Source organism: Dicentrarchus labrax, unplaced genomic scaffold, assembly GCF_905237075.1.
Source record: "Dicentrarchus labrax unplaced genomic scaffold, dlabrax2021, whole genome shotgun sequence".
Lineage (NCBI taxonomy): Eukaryota > Metazoa > Chordata > Actinopteri > Moronidae > Dicentrarchus > Dicentrarchus labrax.
In genome coordinates, this window is record NW_026136720.1 from 15,569,708 (window position 1) to 15,587,140 (window position 17,433).

General features: G+C 40.4%; 1 protein-coding gene across 2 annotated transcripts; it reads right to left on the reverse strand.

The window, feature by feature from the left end:
- Positions 1-1,112: 1,112 nt before the first annotated feature.
- On the reverse strand, positions 1,113-15,868 carry LOC127352881 (DNA-binding protein RFX7). Of its 2 annotated transcripts, none has more exons than XM_051381667.1 (10): positions 15,463-15,868; positions 13,026-13,059; positions 10,821-10,906; positions 10,340-10,426; positions 10,125-10,247; positions 9,903-10,022; positions 9,142-9,223; positions 8,850-9,057; positions 7,418-7,713; positions 1,113-7,323 (listed from the first exon to the last, which is right to left on the reverse strand). In XM_051381667.1, the coding sequence occupies exons 1-10, from the start codon at positions 15,588-15,590 to the stop codon at positions 3,931-3,933; spliced, it is 4,557 nt and encodes a 1,518-aa protein (XP_051237627.1). In that variant the 5' UTR covers positions 15,591-15,868; the 3' UTR covers positions 1,113-3,930. The 2 variants fall into 2 exon arrangements, with proteins under 2 accessions (XP_051237627.1, XP_051237628.1); XM_051381668.1 differs by having other exon boundaries at positions 10,340-10,377; positions 10,820-10,906.
- Positions 15,869-17,433: the final 1,565 nt, after the last annotated feature.

The window sequence follows — 17,433 nt, forward strand, 5'->3', positions numbered from 1 at the left end:
GTTATAATTCAAGACTAAGAACCAACGGTCAGCTTAATAGCATCCCACAATGTGTTTACTCAATAGCTTGGATTTTTAAATAAATTTTATTAATGATTTTATGTCTAGGAGAAACATGCACATCTTATACGTATTAAATTACCCAGTCTTTAGAAGAAAACACACTTATATTGTAGTTTATTAGTCATGGTTGGTATTAACTAGTTCACTTACATTAAGTGTGTTACTGTGTTCAAGTATTAACATGCATCAGAAAAAAACCCACTAATATTTTATTTCCCTGGAGACAAAAAATGTTTTCTTCACTCTCACAAAGCTTCCACTGATGATTTTAGCTGTGAAAAGGATGGCAAAGACGAATTATCTGTATTAATGTACTTTAAACATGGTTTTGCATTCTTTGGTTATTGATATGTTGTGTACAAACAGGAAACACAATCCTGTATTGCTTGTGAAATCTGTCGACTCACGTTGCCAAATGTTGTGGTGTGGAGGTCGAGGTTACCGCTAGGCTCCACATGGCTAAAGGTTAGGCTGTTTGGCCATGATCAATAGGGTTAAGGTCATTAACATGTTATGAATAACACGAGGCCCTGGGAAAGCAGAGCAGAGGATCAACGAACTGGGCTCTGATTGGCTGGAGCGTGTCTCTAGGAGAGGCCACCCCCCACTGACCTCAGAGGTCATTTGAAGAGCTGATGACCTCTAACCTCATGTCAAGAAGGTGATGGAAAGGTTTTGAGTTTGCATAGACTTGACTGCTATAATATTAAAAGTGTGTGGTGTTTGACCAAAAACAAATAAACATCAGTATTAGCATAATGTTGGAAAAATCAATAGCACAGTGTCATTGGCGGGGGACAGTCCAATCAAAATGTTTGTATCAGAGACAGACTTTAGATTAGATTAGACAATTTAACAGTACTGGCAATGACACCTAACATAGAATTAAATTAACCAATTAAAATCAACAATTAATTCTTGGAATGACTATTTATAATAACTATAAGGACTTCTAAATCCCGTGAGGTTACTTTCTGTCATGCTCCAAAGCGACTTTGTATTTACTGTAAACAAAATAAAAAAATCATCAGCACAGACACACACAAGGATATTCTTTAAAAAAGTTTATTGGCTTTTAAAACCACTTTAAAAATCTCACCAGTGAGTACTTTCCATTGAAAAAAGAAACAACGCATTTGCGATATTAACAAGCTACTGTACATTAAGCAGTACACCAGACAACACCACAGAGGAGGGTTTTTTTTCTACTGGTAAAAATGGACAAGATAGTCAAACAGAGTTGGTTCTGGGTCAGTCAAAGGTAAAGAATCAGTGTCACTGCTTGATGGAGCTCCTGTACTCATAAAGAGGTGCATTTCCTTCATTCAAATTCAAATATCAGTGCTTTATTGTTAAAGAAACAATTAAGAGAAAATGTTAAATTTCTTCACAAATGTATTTTGCAAAATAAGAATATGTAAAATCGACAGAAAACAGTCATCAACGTAACACTTAGAACAACATTAACTTAGTAAACAGCACACAACGAAAGTAATGTAACTCATAAAACTAGCACTGCCAGTCTGGTTAACAGAACCTGCCCAAATCACAGAAGACAGTGGTTACCAAGAATACAAAGTACAACAGAAGTCATCACACATGCGTGCGTACAATCATTTATCAACATAACGAGCATGTAGGTTTTAAAAGGTTATTTAACTTTTTTCCCTCAATGCTTTATATTCTCATGTATGAGAATGAGTAAGAAATGTGTATCTCACTGAGATTAATGCACATTTTGCTACAAGACAATTAGTCATTTTCTGACAGTTAATTTCCCTACTCATCTTGTCATAAAAAATGTTTTTTCTTTTTTTGTGGGCATCCATCATTACATTTGTCCATAAAGATGTGGCAAAGCCATGTGTCATAAAAATTTAGTGCAATAATGTGAACCTCCAAAGTTTGTTGAAACATGAGTAATTGTTTTTTTTCCAGTGTCTGCTGAGAGGCTTTGAGCACAATGTCTGTCACAGAGATGTTTGCAACCAGCTAACAGTATCACAACTTTTTTTTCTCAATATACCATGCTATTGATCCTGCTCAAAGCACACATCACTTCTGCAACCGCAGAGACCTATTATCTTTGAATAGAAAAAAAGTAAAATAAAATCAGCAAGCGAGACCAGACAGCATTACTTTTACGACACATTGAGCCAGAAATGTAACACACAACATACAGTATCTTGCCGACTATAGATCTGTTAAGCTTTTTTTTCTTTTAAATGGCACGTACTTAGCTAGAATAATGGCCATAATATAGTGTCTTGATACATCAATTCTCTATGTATCTATCCTATTTACAGATGGAGCTTAAACATGACTTATACAACATTGACAATAGCCAAAAACTCAAGCAAGCATCCTACTGTATCACATAGCCTACCTGGCTAGCAGTGATGGTTTCAACATGCTTTCAGGTCCATGGTTACCTATAAAACATAGGACAGTGACCATTTCACAAATTTACATACTGTACATAAGATTTATGCAACTTAATCCTTTTTCCTCAAATGCAATAAAACTCTTTTATATCTCGGAGGCTGCCCGTTTCCCGTTTTTTTTTTTTTTTTTATGTTTACTAGGAGTGTCTCTATGTGTAATAATCTCTTATGTTATTCAAACAGATCATCTTTGGTATGGAAATAAGGCTGGATTCTCCACAAACACTGTTTCATTTCCTCTTGATCCCAAGATGACATCAAAACATACATGTCAGCCTCTAGCCGCCTATGTAACTAAGCCTTCTCCATACCATTGATATTCTTATCCAAGCTGGGAGTGTAGCGTGCCAAAAAAAAAAAAGAATCTCATGACTGAAAGTGTGCCTGCCATGGTTTTCATGAAATGACAGCCTATCAAATTCCTCTAAATCCATTACTGATAAGGGCACACACAGTGTAGTTGTTAGCCTATACAATACGCATCTATATTGTAACACTGCAAAACAAAAACAATAAGAAATAGTACGGAAAATATCAGAGAAACAGCTGCCTTGATATGATGAAGCTCTGGATGGTTCCGAAGATTCTTAACATTGTACTATATACAGTCACTCTACAGATGGCATAAGGCCTTGGACTTTGGGAATAAGGCAGCCAGTTGTTGATTCCTTTCAATGTATAGTCCACAAAGTGGCCTGAATTCCCATCTTCTCCCCACTGATTCATCTACTCCCTTTATAAGATATTAAACAGTACAAGAAGTATAGGCTTTATGAAAATTTCACTCTTGGACAATGCTCAGATGTGAATCAGTTTTCCACTGATTTGGTATATGATAAAGTATAAAGATTATGTCATAAATTCAGCACCTGGCAGCACAAGATGCTACCCTTTTTAATATTCAGATATGGCAGGCAGATGTACTACAACTATTATGTGCATATACTACAATCCCAATATTGTCTGCATTTGGTTGAACTTGAACTGCACACACTGAAAATAGTATACAACAGCATACATTTTTGGTCTTTTGTGCCAAATTTCCTACCCATCTCACTTTCATTAAGTGTTTGTTAAATACAAATATTGCATTATTGATTAGTTATAACATGGAAGATTATGTCTTAATGTTCATACCATACAAACCTACTCTTTGCAAGTGCATGCTGCCACCACTTGAAATGCATACATGTCTAATTTCAGATGAGGGGAGGGAGAAAAGTGGTTAAGTACTGAAACTCTGGGTGACAAATGAAAAAGGAGAGAAGTAACTAAACATCAGTAGGAGAGATTTTCTGGTAAGCCTGGCACTTTTAACAGAACGGATGGCAAAGTCCAGACAAATCCCAACAAACTATAGTTTAAAAACAGATATACTACATACGCACCAAACGAACAACAGAGAACAGAATAAAAGATAACATTAGCCCAGCATTTCTACTGTAGTAGGCTGGTCTTTGCTTTCTAGCCAGTCAAAACCAGAGTTCACAGTATCACTGCATATCTGCTGAAAAAGCGGGTCATTCTTCAGTTCTTCCAGTGTTGAGTCTTCATATTGTTCCTGCTGTTGATTAGGGTCAAACAGCAGGTTGGTGTCCAACGTGTTAAGGTCAGTGATGCTACTGGACAGATCTGAGGTCAGTCTGATGTCGTTTGAGAAGTCGGACGCCACGGCGTTGAGCTCCGAAGCTACCTGACCCACCAACTGGGAACTGGGGTTGAGGCCATCGTCCCCCAACAAGTCCTTGACAGTGTTGTTGAAATCCAGCTGTTGTTGCTCGTCCTCCACCTCCTGCTGCTGTGTGCTCTGGAGGAGGAGCTGCGGTTGTGTCTGCACACGATTCTCCTGTAGCTGCTGCTGCTGGTCTTGCTCACCAGGACCTGCTTGTGCTTGGCTGTCCCCAGTGGAGAAACTCACCTGTTCTCCACTGCCAGTGGTGAGGTAGCCATGCTGCTGGAGCTCAAAGGCAGCAGGGCTGGAGCTAACAGGCAGCTGAGCCTGGTGAGCAGTTCCTCCAGTGAAGCCAGGAGTGGTCTCCAGGATTTGTGTGAGGTTCATACGGGCCGTGTAGTTAGAGGGGAGGTTGTTTATGCCCAGGCCACGCACAGAATCATCTCCATCGGCTTCCATCTTACTGAGAAGAACATTGGTGATTTTGGCAGTGTTACTTTGACCCTGCACTGGCAGCATCTCACTCTGCATCATGATATTCAGTGGCACAGATTGGCTACGCTGGACCATGCTGTGGACAGAGCTGACTGTTTGGTTGTTGGACAGGATGCTGAGCACCTCGGATGTTAATGGGGAGTTAAAGGGTGAAACCACAGCTCTGGTGCTGGTGGTGGTATTTGTGGTGGTGGTTGGAGGGCCGGTGTTGCCACTGAAGTTTCTCTGACGCACTGCAGGGCTAACACTGCGGCAACGGAAAGTACTGGACGCAGATGAGGTTGATGCCTTGTTGTCTAACGGTGCAGGCACAGCAAAACTTTCCTGTTTAGTGGGAGTAGTTACACCCGTTACCAGCTGCTGCTGTTGTTGCTGCTGTTGCTGTTGTTGTTGTTGTTGTTGTTGTTGTTGCTGTTGTTGTTGTTGTTGCTGCTGCACTGGGGAAATGGGGGTCAAACGGCCAAAGTGAGCAGCATCCTGTCTTGACTGAGCCTGAAATGACTGGCCGGGAATTGCAAAGGCATGTGGCTTACGAAACTGGTCATCTACCAGGTCTTGGTAGCTGGGTAGAATGCCAATGCTATGGTTGGACAAAGGACTTGCAGAGTTGCTGTTGTAGCGGTTGTTGATCCACTCCAGTTTGGCCTTGTCAGGGTGGGTTGCCATTGGCCTCTGCATGGGCTTAACAGGGCTGCTGGAGACAATGCTGGCGTCATGATAACCTGTGATGCTTGAGTTTATGGGAGTGAACGCAAAAGGGTTCCTGCACTCAACCGGGCTCGGGGGGACGCTGCTGCTGCAGTTGGACAGTGGTGTGCTGATAGGGGTGTGGCGACCCATGGCTCCATCCACAGGTGTGATGGGAGCCATGCGGGAGCAAGGGCTCTCTCTTGTCAAGCTGTGCCCGAGTGTCATTTCTGAGGTGGGGGTGGGTGTTGGGGTTGGAGTAGGTGTTGGAGTGGGAGTTTGAACAGGTGTGGTACTGCTGTGGGCAGAGTGGTAGAAGGTAGTGCCAGCCTGGTGAGCATTTAAGATAGAGCCTTGATTGTTAGCCGACTGGCCTTGTAAAGACACGTCGACACAGCTACCAAACAGACCCTTTAGCTTCATCTGCTCCTCCATTTGGACTAGCTCCTCCACGATGCTATCCTGGGTCATATCGTCATCATTGAATGGAAAATAGTCCATGTTGGGCTGAGAACCTGCAAAGTCAACCATCTCCTGTGGGAGACTGAGCTGGCCAGTGGCCTCGGAGGGTTGCGCTATAATGGAAAGTTGGTCAGTAGGGGCTTGTTTGTGTTCTGCTTGTATCTGCTGAGCAAACGCCTGCTTACGAAGCTCATCAAGCTGTCCCTCCTCCCATATTGTGCTCTTTAAGTCACTCATCACAGAGGCTTCGTGTGCTCCTGAGTTGGCTGGTATGGCACGATGATCCCCGGTGATCTGCTGTAGCAACGCCTGATCAGACGTATTGTTTCCAGCTGCTTCAGTGCTGGTGTCAGTGCTGAGTGAATGGTCTTCGTGTTTCACCACCAAGGCCTGGGGTTTGACAACAGTCTGGGTGCCCTCATTGTGTGTGATGGGCGAGTCAGAGAGTGCAAGGATCTGTGTGGGCCCTATGGAGGTGTGTTTCACAGTCACTTTGCAGGGGGCACTCTCTGGTCTGGCAGGGGTTCCCGGTCTGGGGATCCTCTTCACTGCAGCACTGACTCCAAGTTTGGGATTGTCAACTACAGCCAGTGGCTGCTGGGAGATAAAGACCCTCTTCACAGGAATCACATGGGCCTCCCCGCTTGAGCCTGTGCGCTTCCTGGGACTCTTGGCATCTGAGCAGGGATCCTTCGATGTTGGGGTAACAGCTGTGGAGCCATTGGATGATGTGTTGCCATGGGAGTTCTGATTATCAACAGTCAAGTACAAAGTACTGTCATGGCAGTTACTGTTATTGCTGTCCTGAGCCCCAGCTACAGCTACTGAGGTGGGGGGGGATGTGGGGTCACTTTTGATCCTTACCCCTTTGTCTGGTCCTGGTGAACACTTAACCAGGAAGCTTGGCTCACTGGCAGCCCTGAACTTAGCCACTCTCTCCTCTTTGGCCCCAATAGCAATTTTCTCTGTGCCAGGGGTAGGGTTATTGTCATTTCCAGCGTCAGACACAATTTTGGTGTCAGCAGAGAGGGTTGGGGTGGAGACTAGGGCACTGGGTCTGATTGCAGGAGACTGAGGGGCAAGCGAGTTCACACTGTGTAGCTGCAGGGAATCGTCCAAAGCAGCTATGGTATTCACACCCGCGGAGGCAGGACGCACAGTAGTAGTGCTGCTGCTGGGAGCCAGAGCGATGGCCGTCATCTTCACCACGTTGACGTGGGGAGTGGGCATCACAGTTTTTATGGGGCTGTTGGTGATGAGCAGGGTGGGGGGTGAGCGCAGCGTGATGGCACTGGTGGCAGAGGGCTTGGGCAGAATTTGGGCGTACCGTGTACCATGTCGTGCCAGCCGATCACCCACAGGACTAGCTGAGATATTTTGCTGAGTTTTGGGGGACTGTTTAAGAGACTGAGTGACCACTTGGAAGTTCACCGGCAACACTTTCCCCTCTGCTGTCCCTACAGGACTTGGCGAGGTCATTAACTGCCTGCTTCTCTGTACCTGAGAAGAACAGTGAGAACATAAAATTACTTTTAGACGCATTCATCAATAACATATTGGAGCATAATTAGAGAAAAAAAATTTAGCCACTTACCGTTACTGGGCTGGGGACAGCTGCTACTACAATGCCTATGGTGGGCTGAGGGGAGAGCAGAGCAGGGCTTCCACAGGGGATGGTGGGGCCAGGAGTACTGGCCTCCGTCCTCTTGATCTGGCTCTCATTGGGCAGGGGTGAGTGGAGCTTCTGCTCCTGCTGCTTCTTCTGGATCTTGCGCTGCAGTTGCTGCTTTGCATCAACAGAGGGAGAGGGCAGGGTCTTCACCTGGGGCTGGAAAGAGTTTGCCTCAGATGTGGGCACAAACGCAGAGGCCGGAGTTGGCGTCTTCATTCCTGTTGAGAGAAGAAAAATTCAAAGAATTATGACTAGCTAGGATACAGTAAAACTAATTTAAAATCCTAATCCAGGAGTTCTGAAACTTTTAACATTTAATTTACCCCTTTAAAATATTTTGTCAGCCAAGTACCCCCTGAACCAGCACAGAACATTTTTGGTAGATAAAAAATGTACTGCGTCATCAGTGTGTGATTTATTAAACAACCTTTTAACTGAAAAACGCTTAAATGCTACGTTTCAAATGTTCATCACTAAATTCATGGAAAACCAATCTGTTGTCATCATTTAGTGAGAAACGTGGGCTTGTGCTTCACTAAGGGTCTTTATCATCCTCTGTGGTAGGGAGGCAGCTGCAGCTCAGGATTGTATTGAAAATATGAAATTATTATTCTTATTTATTAATTATAAAATTTGGTTTATAAAACTTAAATTTACAGTTTATTAATTGTTTATTAATTATGATGACAATCAATATTTATAAAATGTAAATCTCTAAAAAATCTCTACCCTAAGGGGGCAAGCTATTGAACTTGGTTTACAACATTAATTTTTTTAGTTTCTATAAATTATTTTTTGTTTAGTGGGAGGAGGCAATTATTCTTAACTGACCTCATTCAACAATTTATTGAACATGTATTGCTGATGCTGCTACTTTTGAAGAAACTTAGGATTTTTTAAAAGGCATTCGTTTACACCTTTCCAACCTAAAACAGCCTTCCTGTTCAGGTCCAATACAGATAGCGATTATTAGTAATCAAGGAAACCAATAACCGATACCAGGAACAAATGTGCATTTGCAGTAAAATTTTTGATCTTAACGTTAAAATTTAGAATAACCAGCGGTAGAGTGTAACTAAGTACATTCACTCAGGTACTGTATGTAAGTACAATTCTGAGGTGAGTTTATGCTACTTTATACTTCCACTGTACTACATTTTTGATTTTACTTTTTACTCCACAAGATTTATTTGATGACTTAAGTAAATTTTTACTTTTCAGATTCACATTATTCATACAAAATAAATTAAATCAGGCTGCATCAGATCCAAAATGGTTCATTTTGAAATGAATAATAATAGATAATCAGCACACACACACACACACACACAGCTAGCTCAGGGGACGTCTTTACCTGTGGGTGTTCCGGTCATAACAGTGAGTGCAGCCATGGACTTAGTACCAATGTAGTGGCTATTGAGCAGGAAGCGGGCCAGGTCCTCCACGTTGTCAAACTGACGACTCAGGACCTTTTGGGCCCACTCGCACACCAGTCCACAGGCTGCAGATCTCATTTCATCTTCAGCGCTCGGGGACTGGCCTGACGGCTCCATCAGCTCACACTGCGATGAGACAGGTGAATGAGCATCAGATCGTTTTAAAAATATAACAACATTTACTGTATATTGTTTTGCAGTTTAACTCACCCCATCACCAGATTTCTGCAGATCCAGGTTGGGTAAGGATGGCATGTGAACAAAAGCTTTCTTCCTTAACCCGCTATAACAGTATGTGAGAAGGAGTTAAGGTGTCTGAAACAGAATGATGTAGAAATGTATACAGTATGCTGGTTTTATGTTGGGTCCGTCCAAATTCTTATTTTGTGTCTAATGTATTCTTCTTATACTCTTCTAGGCTCAAGCAAGAAGTTACTACCTCTCAGTGAAATAAATCACAAGCTCATTTTTGGCCAAATAAAGTTGTTAACAGCAGAACTTTCTTTAGCTGAAATTGTCTATCAACCAATTTGCATGCGACATGATTTGCTAATAATGCGATTTAATTTCATGAACACCAGGCAAAATATGTTTTTAAACTCATCCCTTCAGCTGGAATTCGTGTCTAATATGTGCCAATTTAGATGATGGGTAGTTATTTATTTATATTGTGGGAATTGTTGGAACTCTATAAATAATTGTATTTTTTTAGTACTGTCTAGACCTGCTGTCCTGAGATAACTTCTGCTATTATTTGCCGCTCTACAAATAAAACTGAATTGGTTATTTTAACAAAGACTCATTACTACCAGAAAAATAAATGCATGATCTGTCTCTTAATGACACCGCTACATGTCTGCAATTGACAAACAGCATCGACTGTTTGATGACTGTGCAGACAGAATAAAGCGGAACACAGACAAATAAAAGCACAGGAAGACTTCGTTGACAGGTTCATCAGAACAAAAGGATATTTGGATTTGCCCCTCATGCCCAGTCGACGTGCTTTCATGTTAGGAAAAACATTCTTCATGATCTTTCCAAAGTCTGCTGCACTCAGTGGATTGTAGCCGAGATTGTCACAATAGCTCCTACGAGAGAAGAGAACCCGCCGTAAGATTATAAAGTAAAACATATTAGTATATTAGTACCCTCTTCTTTCCACTTCACCTTCCCTGACCCCACACACTCACTTGTATTCATCATACACCTCTTGCTTTGGGAGGGAAGTCTCTGGGTGCTCTTCTAAGTGATTCCGTATCCAGTTGAATGCATACATCTGTTGAGTACGGCTTGACGACATGGAACTCTGATCACTGAAATTGGTATATAAGAAAGATAAATCTGATGAGGCAGAGTGTCCTTGACTTTAATGCATCATTTCTTGTTAATACAGAAACTTTAATACCATAATCCAGGAGTGGAGGACCCCCTCTCATTCTCAGTCCAAATGGGCAGAATTGGGGGGTTGGGGTGATGAATAGATATGGGGAAACAAATGAAACACAGACAGCTAGGTATAGCAAAAGTCTACATTTATCAGTGGTTTGCTTCATAATGATAATCAATCACACAGCTGGAAAATGAATGATAACTTCGTATGAAGAAAAAAAAAAAACTCTGCAGTGACCAACGACACCCCCCACCTCAAAAAAAAAATGTTACAAAGCAAAAATATTTGGCATCTTTACGAGCTATCAGCCGAAACTTTTTCCTGCGTAGTAGCCTGTGGATAGTGACTTGAATTTTTGACAAGCAATGAGACAACAGTACCAATAATGCAATGAGAGCCATAACAAAAAGCAGCCGTGTGTGTCTGTGTGTGTGAGACAAAAAAAGAAAAAAGGCCAAAGAGGAAAACTTGTGTAAAGTGTGTGTCTGTGACATACCTTTTATCATTGCCACTGCTGGGACCAGAAGGCAACTTCAGGTAGAGGTAGAGCTTTTCGATGTCTGTAAACTTCTCAACATCTTGCTGTAAAAAATAAAAACACCAAAAAGAAAACAAGATTATTCATATTAAAGTAAAGAGTAATCTGGTAGCCTGAACAGAATCTATTACTGTATGCTTCATGACAGTGATATAAGCAAGAGAGAAGGTGATCAAAAGACTAAAAATCTTATTTTTGGCTCCATTGTCCAGTCTGGCAGAGGACAAACAGAAATATGTACGCAGAAAAACGTTGGCTATCTGGTTGAGAACTTAGCGCCCATTTCGAAATACTACACAGGTATGACAGCTGCACACAACCTCCTCATTATTGATTCCAACCCCAACTGCTTTTCAATTGGTTTCTAAGAATGGATTCATCTTACCTCTTCCTTTTCTATTTGCGTCTTTGTTGCTAGGGGAACCAATACTTGAATGAATGAGGTGAGAGCTGTCAGCCAATGAGCAGTGAATGAAAGTGCTATTTACTACACTCCATTGCTACGGGCATAAAGTGAATTACCCGAGCCCTTCCCTGCTTATACCATGACTGGAGTTTTACATTTCGCATCATCCCTTTAAATGTTTTCTTAGATTTTCTCAGATGGCCTTTACTCCCGGTATTAGCGCGTATATGCTGGTAACCTAGGCAACCTTAGAGGTTTGATTTAATCTACATAAGCTGATTTTCATGTACAAAATCTCAGATACAAGAAAACAATTGTCTGACAATGTCACGGCTACACGAAGCTAGCACCACCTGTATAATGCAGGTTCAGTTTAAAAACAACAGCAATACAAACTGAACAAACGTATCAATTCCAGTATCCATGTCAGATAATACTAATATTTTTTAATTCATATATATATTATTCATTTGTCCATACATGCAGGAAAATTTTGTGATTTTTTAAGAAGAACAGGTTTAGGTATTATGACAATATATAGTGAGGCAATTCAAATGTAGGTTATACGGTGTTACAGTAGCTTTCACTACTAATCCATTATCACTATCCATTACTTATGGCAATAAGTTTATTGCTTTTACAGGATTCAGTTTTGCATGAATGTGATAAAAGTATTTGGATTTCTCAGGTATTTAATTCACTAGATAAACCAAAAACATACAAGTTTTTTCAATAAAATTCCCCAAAATGTATTATTATGTATATAGAGATAATGTGGGAAAAAATTACATATATGGTGATAAAAAGACTGCATCCATTTCACCTACCCCAAAATACTATTACTGTAACTGTATTATTACTCAGCTTTACACTCTATGCACATATTATTGTACAGTAAGATGCTCCTGATATTTACGTATTTAGACACCATCATCCAGATGTGTGACACATATCTTTGCCCGGTGGTCTTTTATGTGTTTATTTGTAGTGCACAAATAGTATTAATGTGGAAGCATCTAATGTGCTAAAAGGTGGATATTTTATCAAGAAGTCTATCGATCACCAGAAAGACTTGAAATAAAAAAGTCTCTGTGTTTTTTATTAGTAGCAAAAAAGGGACAAAACTCTATCATGTAAGTTTGTGGACACTTCAGCTCAGATTGATTTACAACAAATGTGCATGAATAGAAGAGAGTGCTTACACACACTGCGCGGCAGAGATCACATCTTTTATACATGAAAAAACCTGTTCTATTGCAGATTGCAAAACAATCTACACTGCTGTAACTGTAATTGACCCTGCCTAAGTCCCGCCCCTTTTTGCTCTGTGCTCCAATAAAAGTTGTGCAAGTCGGTCGACTTTCTCCTTTCCTGTACTTACATATACTATGTGCTAATGTCTCTATGTTGAAAAGACAACACATTGACATTTGACCGAAGCTCCAAAATGGGCCAATAAGGGGAAAAACCTTTAATATAGTACAAATGTTATTACCATAAAATCCTTTTTTGTATCTATTGTTATGTAAATATTTGGTTAGTAAATTTAAGTATCATGTTTCAGTAATTTATATGCAGTAGAAGGACAACTAAGACTCATATGAGGCTATAAACATGAAACATACATTTAGATTTTATTTCTTCACAATAGTTGAGCCGTGCACCATTTCTTACAATCCACAAATGATCCGTTATATGTGACTTTCTGATAATATTGTGGTGGTACAGTGTTATAACAGTCGGTTATGGATACTCACCAATATGCTGTCCACTTTTGATTGTACAGATTTGCTACAGTGAAAAAGAGAGCAAAAGCCAGACATGCGATTAAATATGACTTGGATTAAAATAATACTGATACATGTATGATTTTCTTAGTATTTAAACTAATTGTGTTTTCATCCTAAATAATAATAATAATAATAATAATAGTAATAGTAATAATAATAGTAATAATAATATCCTAAAGTATTTATGTGCTGCAAACTGCATCACAGTGCTGTAAAATGAGACTGAAATGAAGACTGGACGTCGTTGTTATCTACATCTACTCCAATACCAGGCTAATCAGTGGCTTTGGAAAGTATTCAGACTCTGTTGGCACACTTTATTGTTTTATAGATTTCATTCAAAATGGATTGAATGTACTTTTAGGCCATCAATCTACACTCAATACAACAGGCAGAAAAAGCAAAAACATGCTTATCAAATATGTAAATCTCCCATTTACATAAGAATTCAGAGCTTTTATTCAGTATTTTGTGGAAGCCTGTAAAATTCAATCAGCTTATATGTGGAGCTTCTGAACTTCCATCCTTAGGTCTGTCCACAGAGGTTTTCTGGGGCCATTTAAGGACATTCAGAGATTTAAAGCCACTCCAGTGTCGTCTGGGCTGTATGTTTCTGGTTGTTGTGAAGCTAAATGATAAACCTTCATCCTTCTTCAAGGTCCTGTTGTATTCGGCTGCGTTCATTCTCCCCGTCTGTGCCGTGGAGAAGAACCTTCACAGCGTGATGCTGACACCACTACTACTTTATTGTAGAAGAGGTGTTGACCAGGTGGTGAACAGCATCCAGTACCTGTATTTAAGGCCACTTTGTCACCTCCCTCACTGTGACCCTTCAGGTCTGGATACAGAGTTTGGCTGGATGACTCTAAGAAAAGTCCCGGTGGCTTCATTTCATAATGTTCTCCTGGGAACATTCAAAACCTTAGAAATAGTTATAACCTCGCCCTTGGCTTCAACACCAACTGACTTGGAGGACCACGGAGAGTTTCTTGGACTTTATAGTCTGACAATCCCTGTGAATTGTGGGACTGTATCTACACAGGTTTGTGCCTTTTAACATCCTGTCCAATCTTCTCTGCAATCAAGTTCTAGTCTGAGTCCTCATTCAAAGTCCCTTTAGTATGTTTATGCATCTGTAAGACACACTGAATTGCACTGGGGATTCATTTATCATAGCAGGAAAAGCACAGTTGTTACTAATAACATTAACAATGACTCTGTTCTTTTCAAGTGTCCCAGGAAGCCATGACAGAGCGACAGTGAGCCAGTGTGCACAATAACAGGACCTTGAAACTGAGGCAGCTAAATGGAATTCAGCCATCATTCATTTTATTATTTAACCATGTGCTTTTCCTTCAGGAATAGGATTGCAATGTCTTCTGTTAAATCAGTCTTTATGGGATTATTTACAGTTCTTAAATTTAAAAAATCTAAATTTAGACTCACAGACACTATAAACACTATGGTGGACAGTAAATACACTGCACACTTTAGTTAACAGGGATTTCAGACACAGCCCTACATATATAGCTCATAGCAAACATACTGAATGCATGTAAATGAGAGATTGCATTATTTTAAATGTCTGATGTCCAAAAACATATTCTCACTTTAGCATTGTGGGTAATTGTGAGTAGGTGAATATTAATCAAATTTAAATCACATCTATTCCAAAGCCACTGTTGCAGCATGCATAACATCTGAGTTAACACAGATAACAACATGTCAAGCATTTGATTTTAAAATCACAATATACCGCAAGTTGATGGGAAATTAAACCCAAAATAATAATAAAATAACAGGAGTATTAATAACCTCCACAGCCAGTGTATAACCCTTTAAGAGAGGAGTGTCTTCTATTGTCATTAACAGCATTAAATCAGCAGACACAGTCACCCTCTCTGGAGGCTGTCTGCCTCTTTTTTGACACCTGTCATCCGGAGCATCAGCACCCACCGGTGGACTCGGTGTCCTCTATCACATGGCCTCCTATGGCTCGATGCTAATGATTAAAGCTACTACAGCTGCAAGTAACCCGACGTTAACGTGTTATTAATGCACAAACAGCGACCAGACAGCGTGGCTCTCTCTCTCGCCCCCCCCAACACACACACACCCTCCCTCCCCTCGCTGCTGCTCCGTGTTTTCGGTTGAATATCCACGGTTCCCCTCCTCAGTAAGCACCCGTGGTATTTTGTTTTTATTTTTTTTTATTTTTTTTGTAGCCGCTTTGTGCAGCACACACACAGCACACACACACACACACACACACACACACACACACACACACACACACACACACACATCCTCCCCTTGCCACTCCAGAAGCTAGATACGCTAATTATGAGGCTACAGCTAGCGAAAAAGGACAGTGTGGCTGCTTGAGGATCATTTCCATCCTTACCAAATTGAATTCTTTATTTTGAACTGTAACGCGTTCGCCTCGGGCCCCTGGAGTCCCGGCACCAAGGCTGGAAGAGAGCCTAATCCCGAGGCAGGCTTCTGACCAGGTTGTTGTTGATCATCAGCCATCACGATGGAGGGGTGGTGGGGGAGCTTTAACAAGTAGGCCTCATCCCCGGCTGTGCACTGCACCGGACCCACCGCTGCTGGAGCGGCTCAGGCAGCTAGGACAGCCCGCTGAATCCGCCACGGGACATGGCTACAAAACACTGTGATCTGAGCCTCGCGAAACACGAAACAAAACCCCCCCCCCAAAAAAACAAACAAACACCCGGGAATACAAAAGGCATTTCGCAGAGGTCTCTTCGCTGCCGCAAATAGCACGCCTGCAGCAGCCAGCAGCAGCTACAGACGAGCTGCCTGCGTCAAGTTACAGGAGCGCAGCGGGGACGAACCCGGAAGTTAGGAGAGAGTGCGCCTTCGAAATAAGAGCATGACTTTTTTTGTTTTTTAACGTATTTATCAAGTCTGTCTTAAAACAAAATGTTTTACAGTTTTTTATTCATTTAAGTGTACAGAAGCAGACAGTATGCTTACATTTTGCTTACAAGATGTACACTGTTTTTTTTGTTTTTGTTTGTTTTTTGGCAGTAAAGTTTTTATTCATTTAATTATACATGAACAAGTATACATGAATAAGTATGTTGGCTACAAGAGGTACAAAGTGGAGGTAGGTTCACAATTTATCAAGTCTTTGTTAAAACAAATGCTTTTTTTGGCATTAAAGTTTTAGTATACGTGAACAAGTATCCTTACGATTTAGTTACAAGATGTACAAAGTTTTAGTCTTTTAGTTTTTTTTGTCATTAAAGTTTTTATTCATTTAAGTATACATGAAAAAGTATCCATATACGTTGGTTAAAAGACTGCGGTAATAATTTCTGCTGTTCATGTTGGACATCCGAAGTTTACAATGGGGGTCAAAAAATGTATTAATTTATTTTTTTGGCATTAAAGTTTTTAGTCATATATTTTTAGGATACATGAACAGACTTTATGATTTGGTTACAATATGTACAAAGGCCTGTCATAAATTAACACATATAGGACAACCAAAATATACATCTAGCTGTTATAAAAGTGCAACCAAATCATTACAGTGTCCTAGAAGTGCTGTAAACAAAGAAAGCTGTGGAAGGCTGAAGGCAAAATTAATAAAAATCTTTGTGTTTCCACAGACAAAGAGGGAATTTTGCACAAAAGTCTTTAACTGTGGAAGATATCTGCTTGATTTGTCTAAATCAGACTGAAAAAGCTGCCCTTTAGCTTCAAATAGGGACTGGAATATATTTTTGCAGCGAACATGTACTGAACATTTTGTCCCCCACCTGAAATATTTAACCTATTCTTCAAGAAATACAGTCGGTGTTTCTCCACAGTGTTTCTTATCATGTGTACACCTAGAAATGTATCTGAACGTCGACATCACAAGTGTCAAACTGTGTGCTGATATATATATATATATATATCAAATACTCTCAATAAATCTCAGTTTATATACTAAACTGTTTTGTCTGTTGCTTTGTTCAAAGCTTGCCATTCTGCCAATGAGTCAGATGTGACTGGAAGAAGAATAATATAATCTGATAATAAAGTATATGATACATGGGGCCATTATAGTGCCTAATGAGTACTTTTACTTTTGATACTTTAGTAATTAAGTCACATTTTTAATGCAGAACTTTTACAATGTGATATTTCCTTTTTTAATTTAGTAAAAGATCTAAATACTTCTTCCACCTGCAAATTGCACAATCCTCCTCCAACAATACCCCACTTTATTACTTAATAGTACTCTAAATAGGCAAATAAATAAACACATCCGGGTGTGCATGTCATTTTAGGGTTTTAATTTAAAAATCTGGACGGGGAGTTTAGTTTTTCACACTGTGTCTCCTGTAACTTGACGCTG

What these genes read in the sequence shown, in the direction of transcription:
- LOC127352881 (XM_051381667.1), bottom strand. Translation starts at nt 15,590, where the DNA reads ATGGCTGATGATCAACAACAACCTGGTCAGAAGCCTGCCTCGGGATTA. An exon ending in AAAATAAAGAATTCAATTTG is followed by an intron (nt 13,060 to 15,462) that starts GTAAGGATGGAA and finishes TTTTCACTGTAG; the next exon opens with CAAATCTGTACAATCAAAAG. An exon ending in AGCAGTGGCAATGATAAAAG is followed by an intron (nt 10,427 to 10,820) that starts GTATGTCACAGA and finishes GTGTTTCATTTG; the next exon opens with TTTCCCCATATCTATTCATC.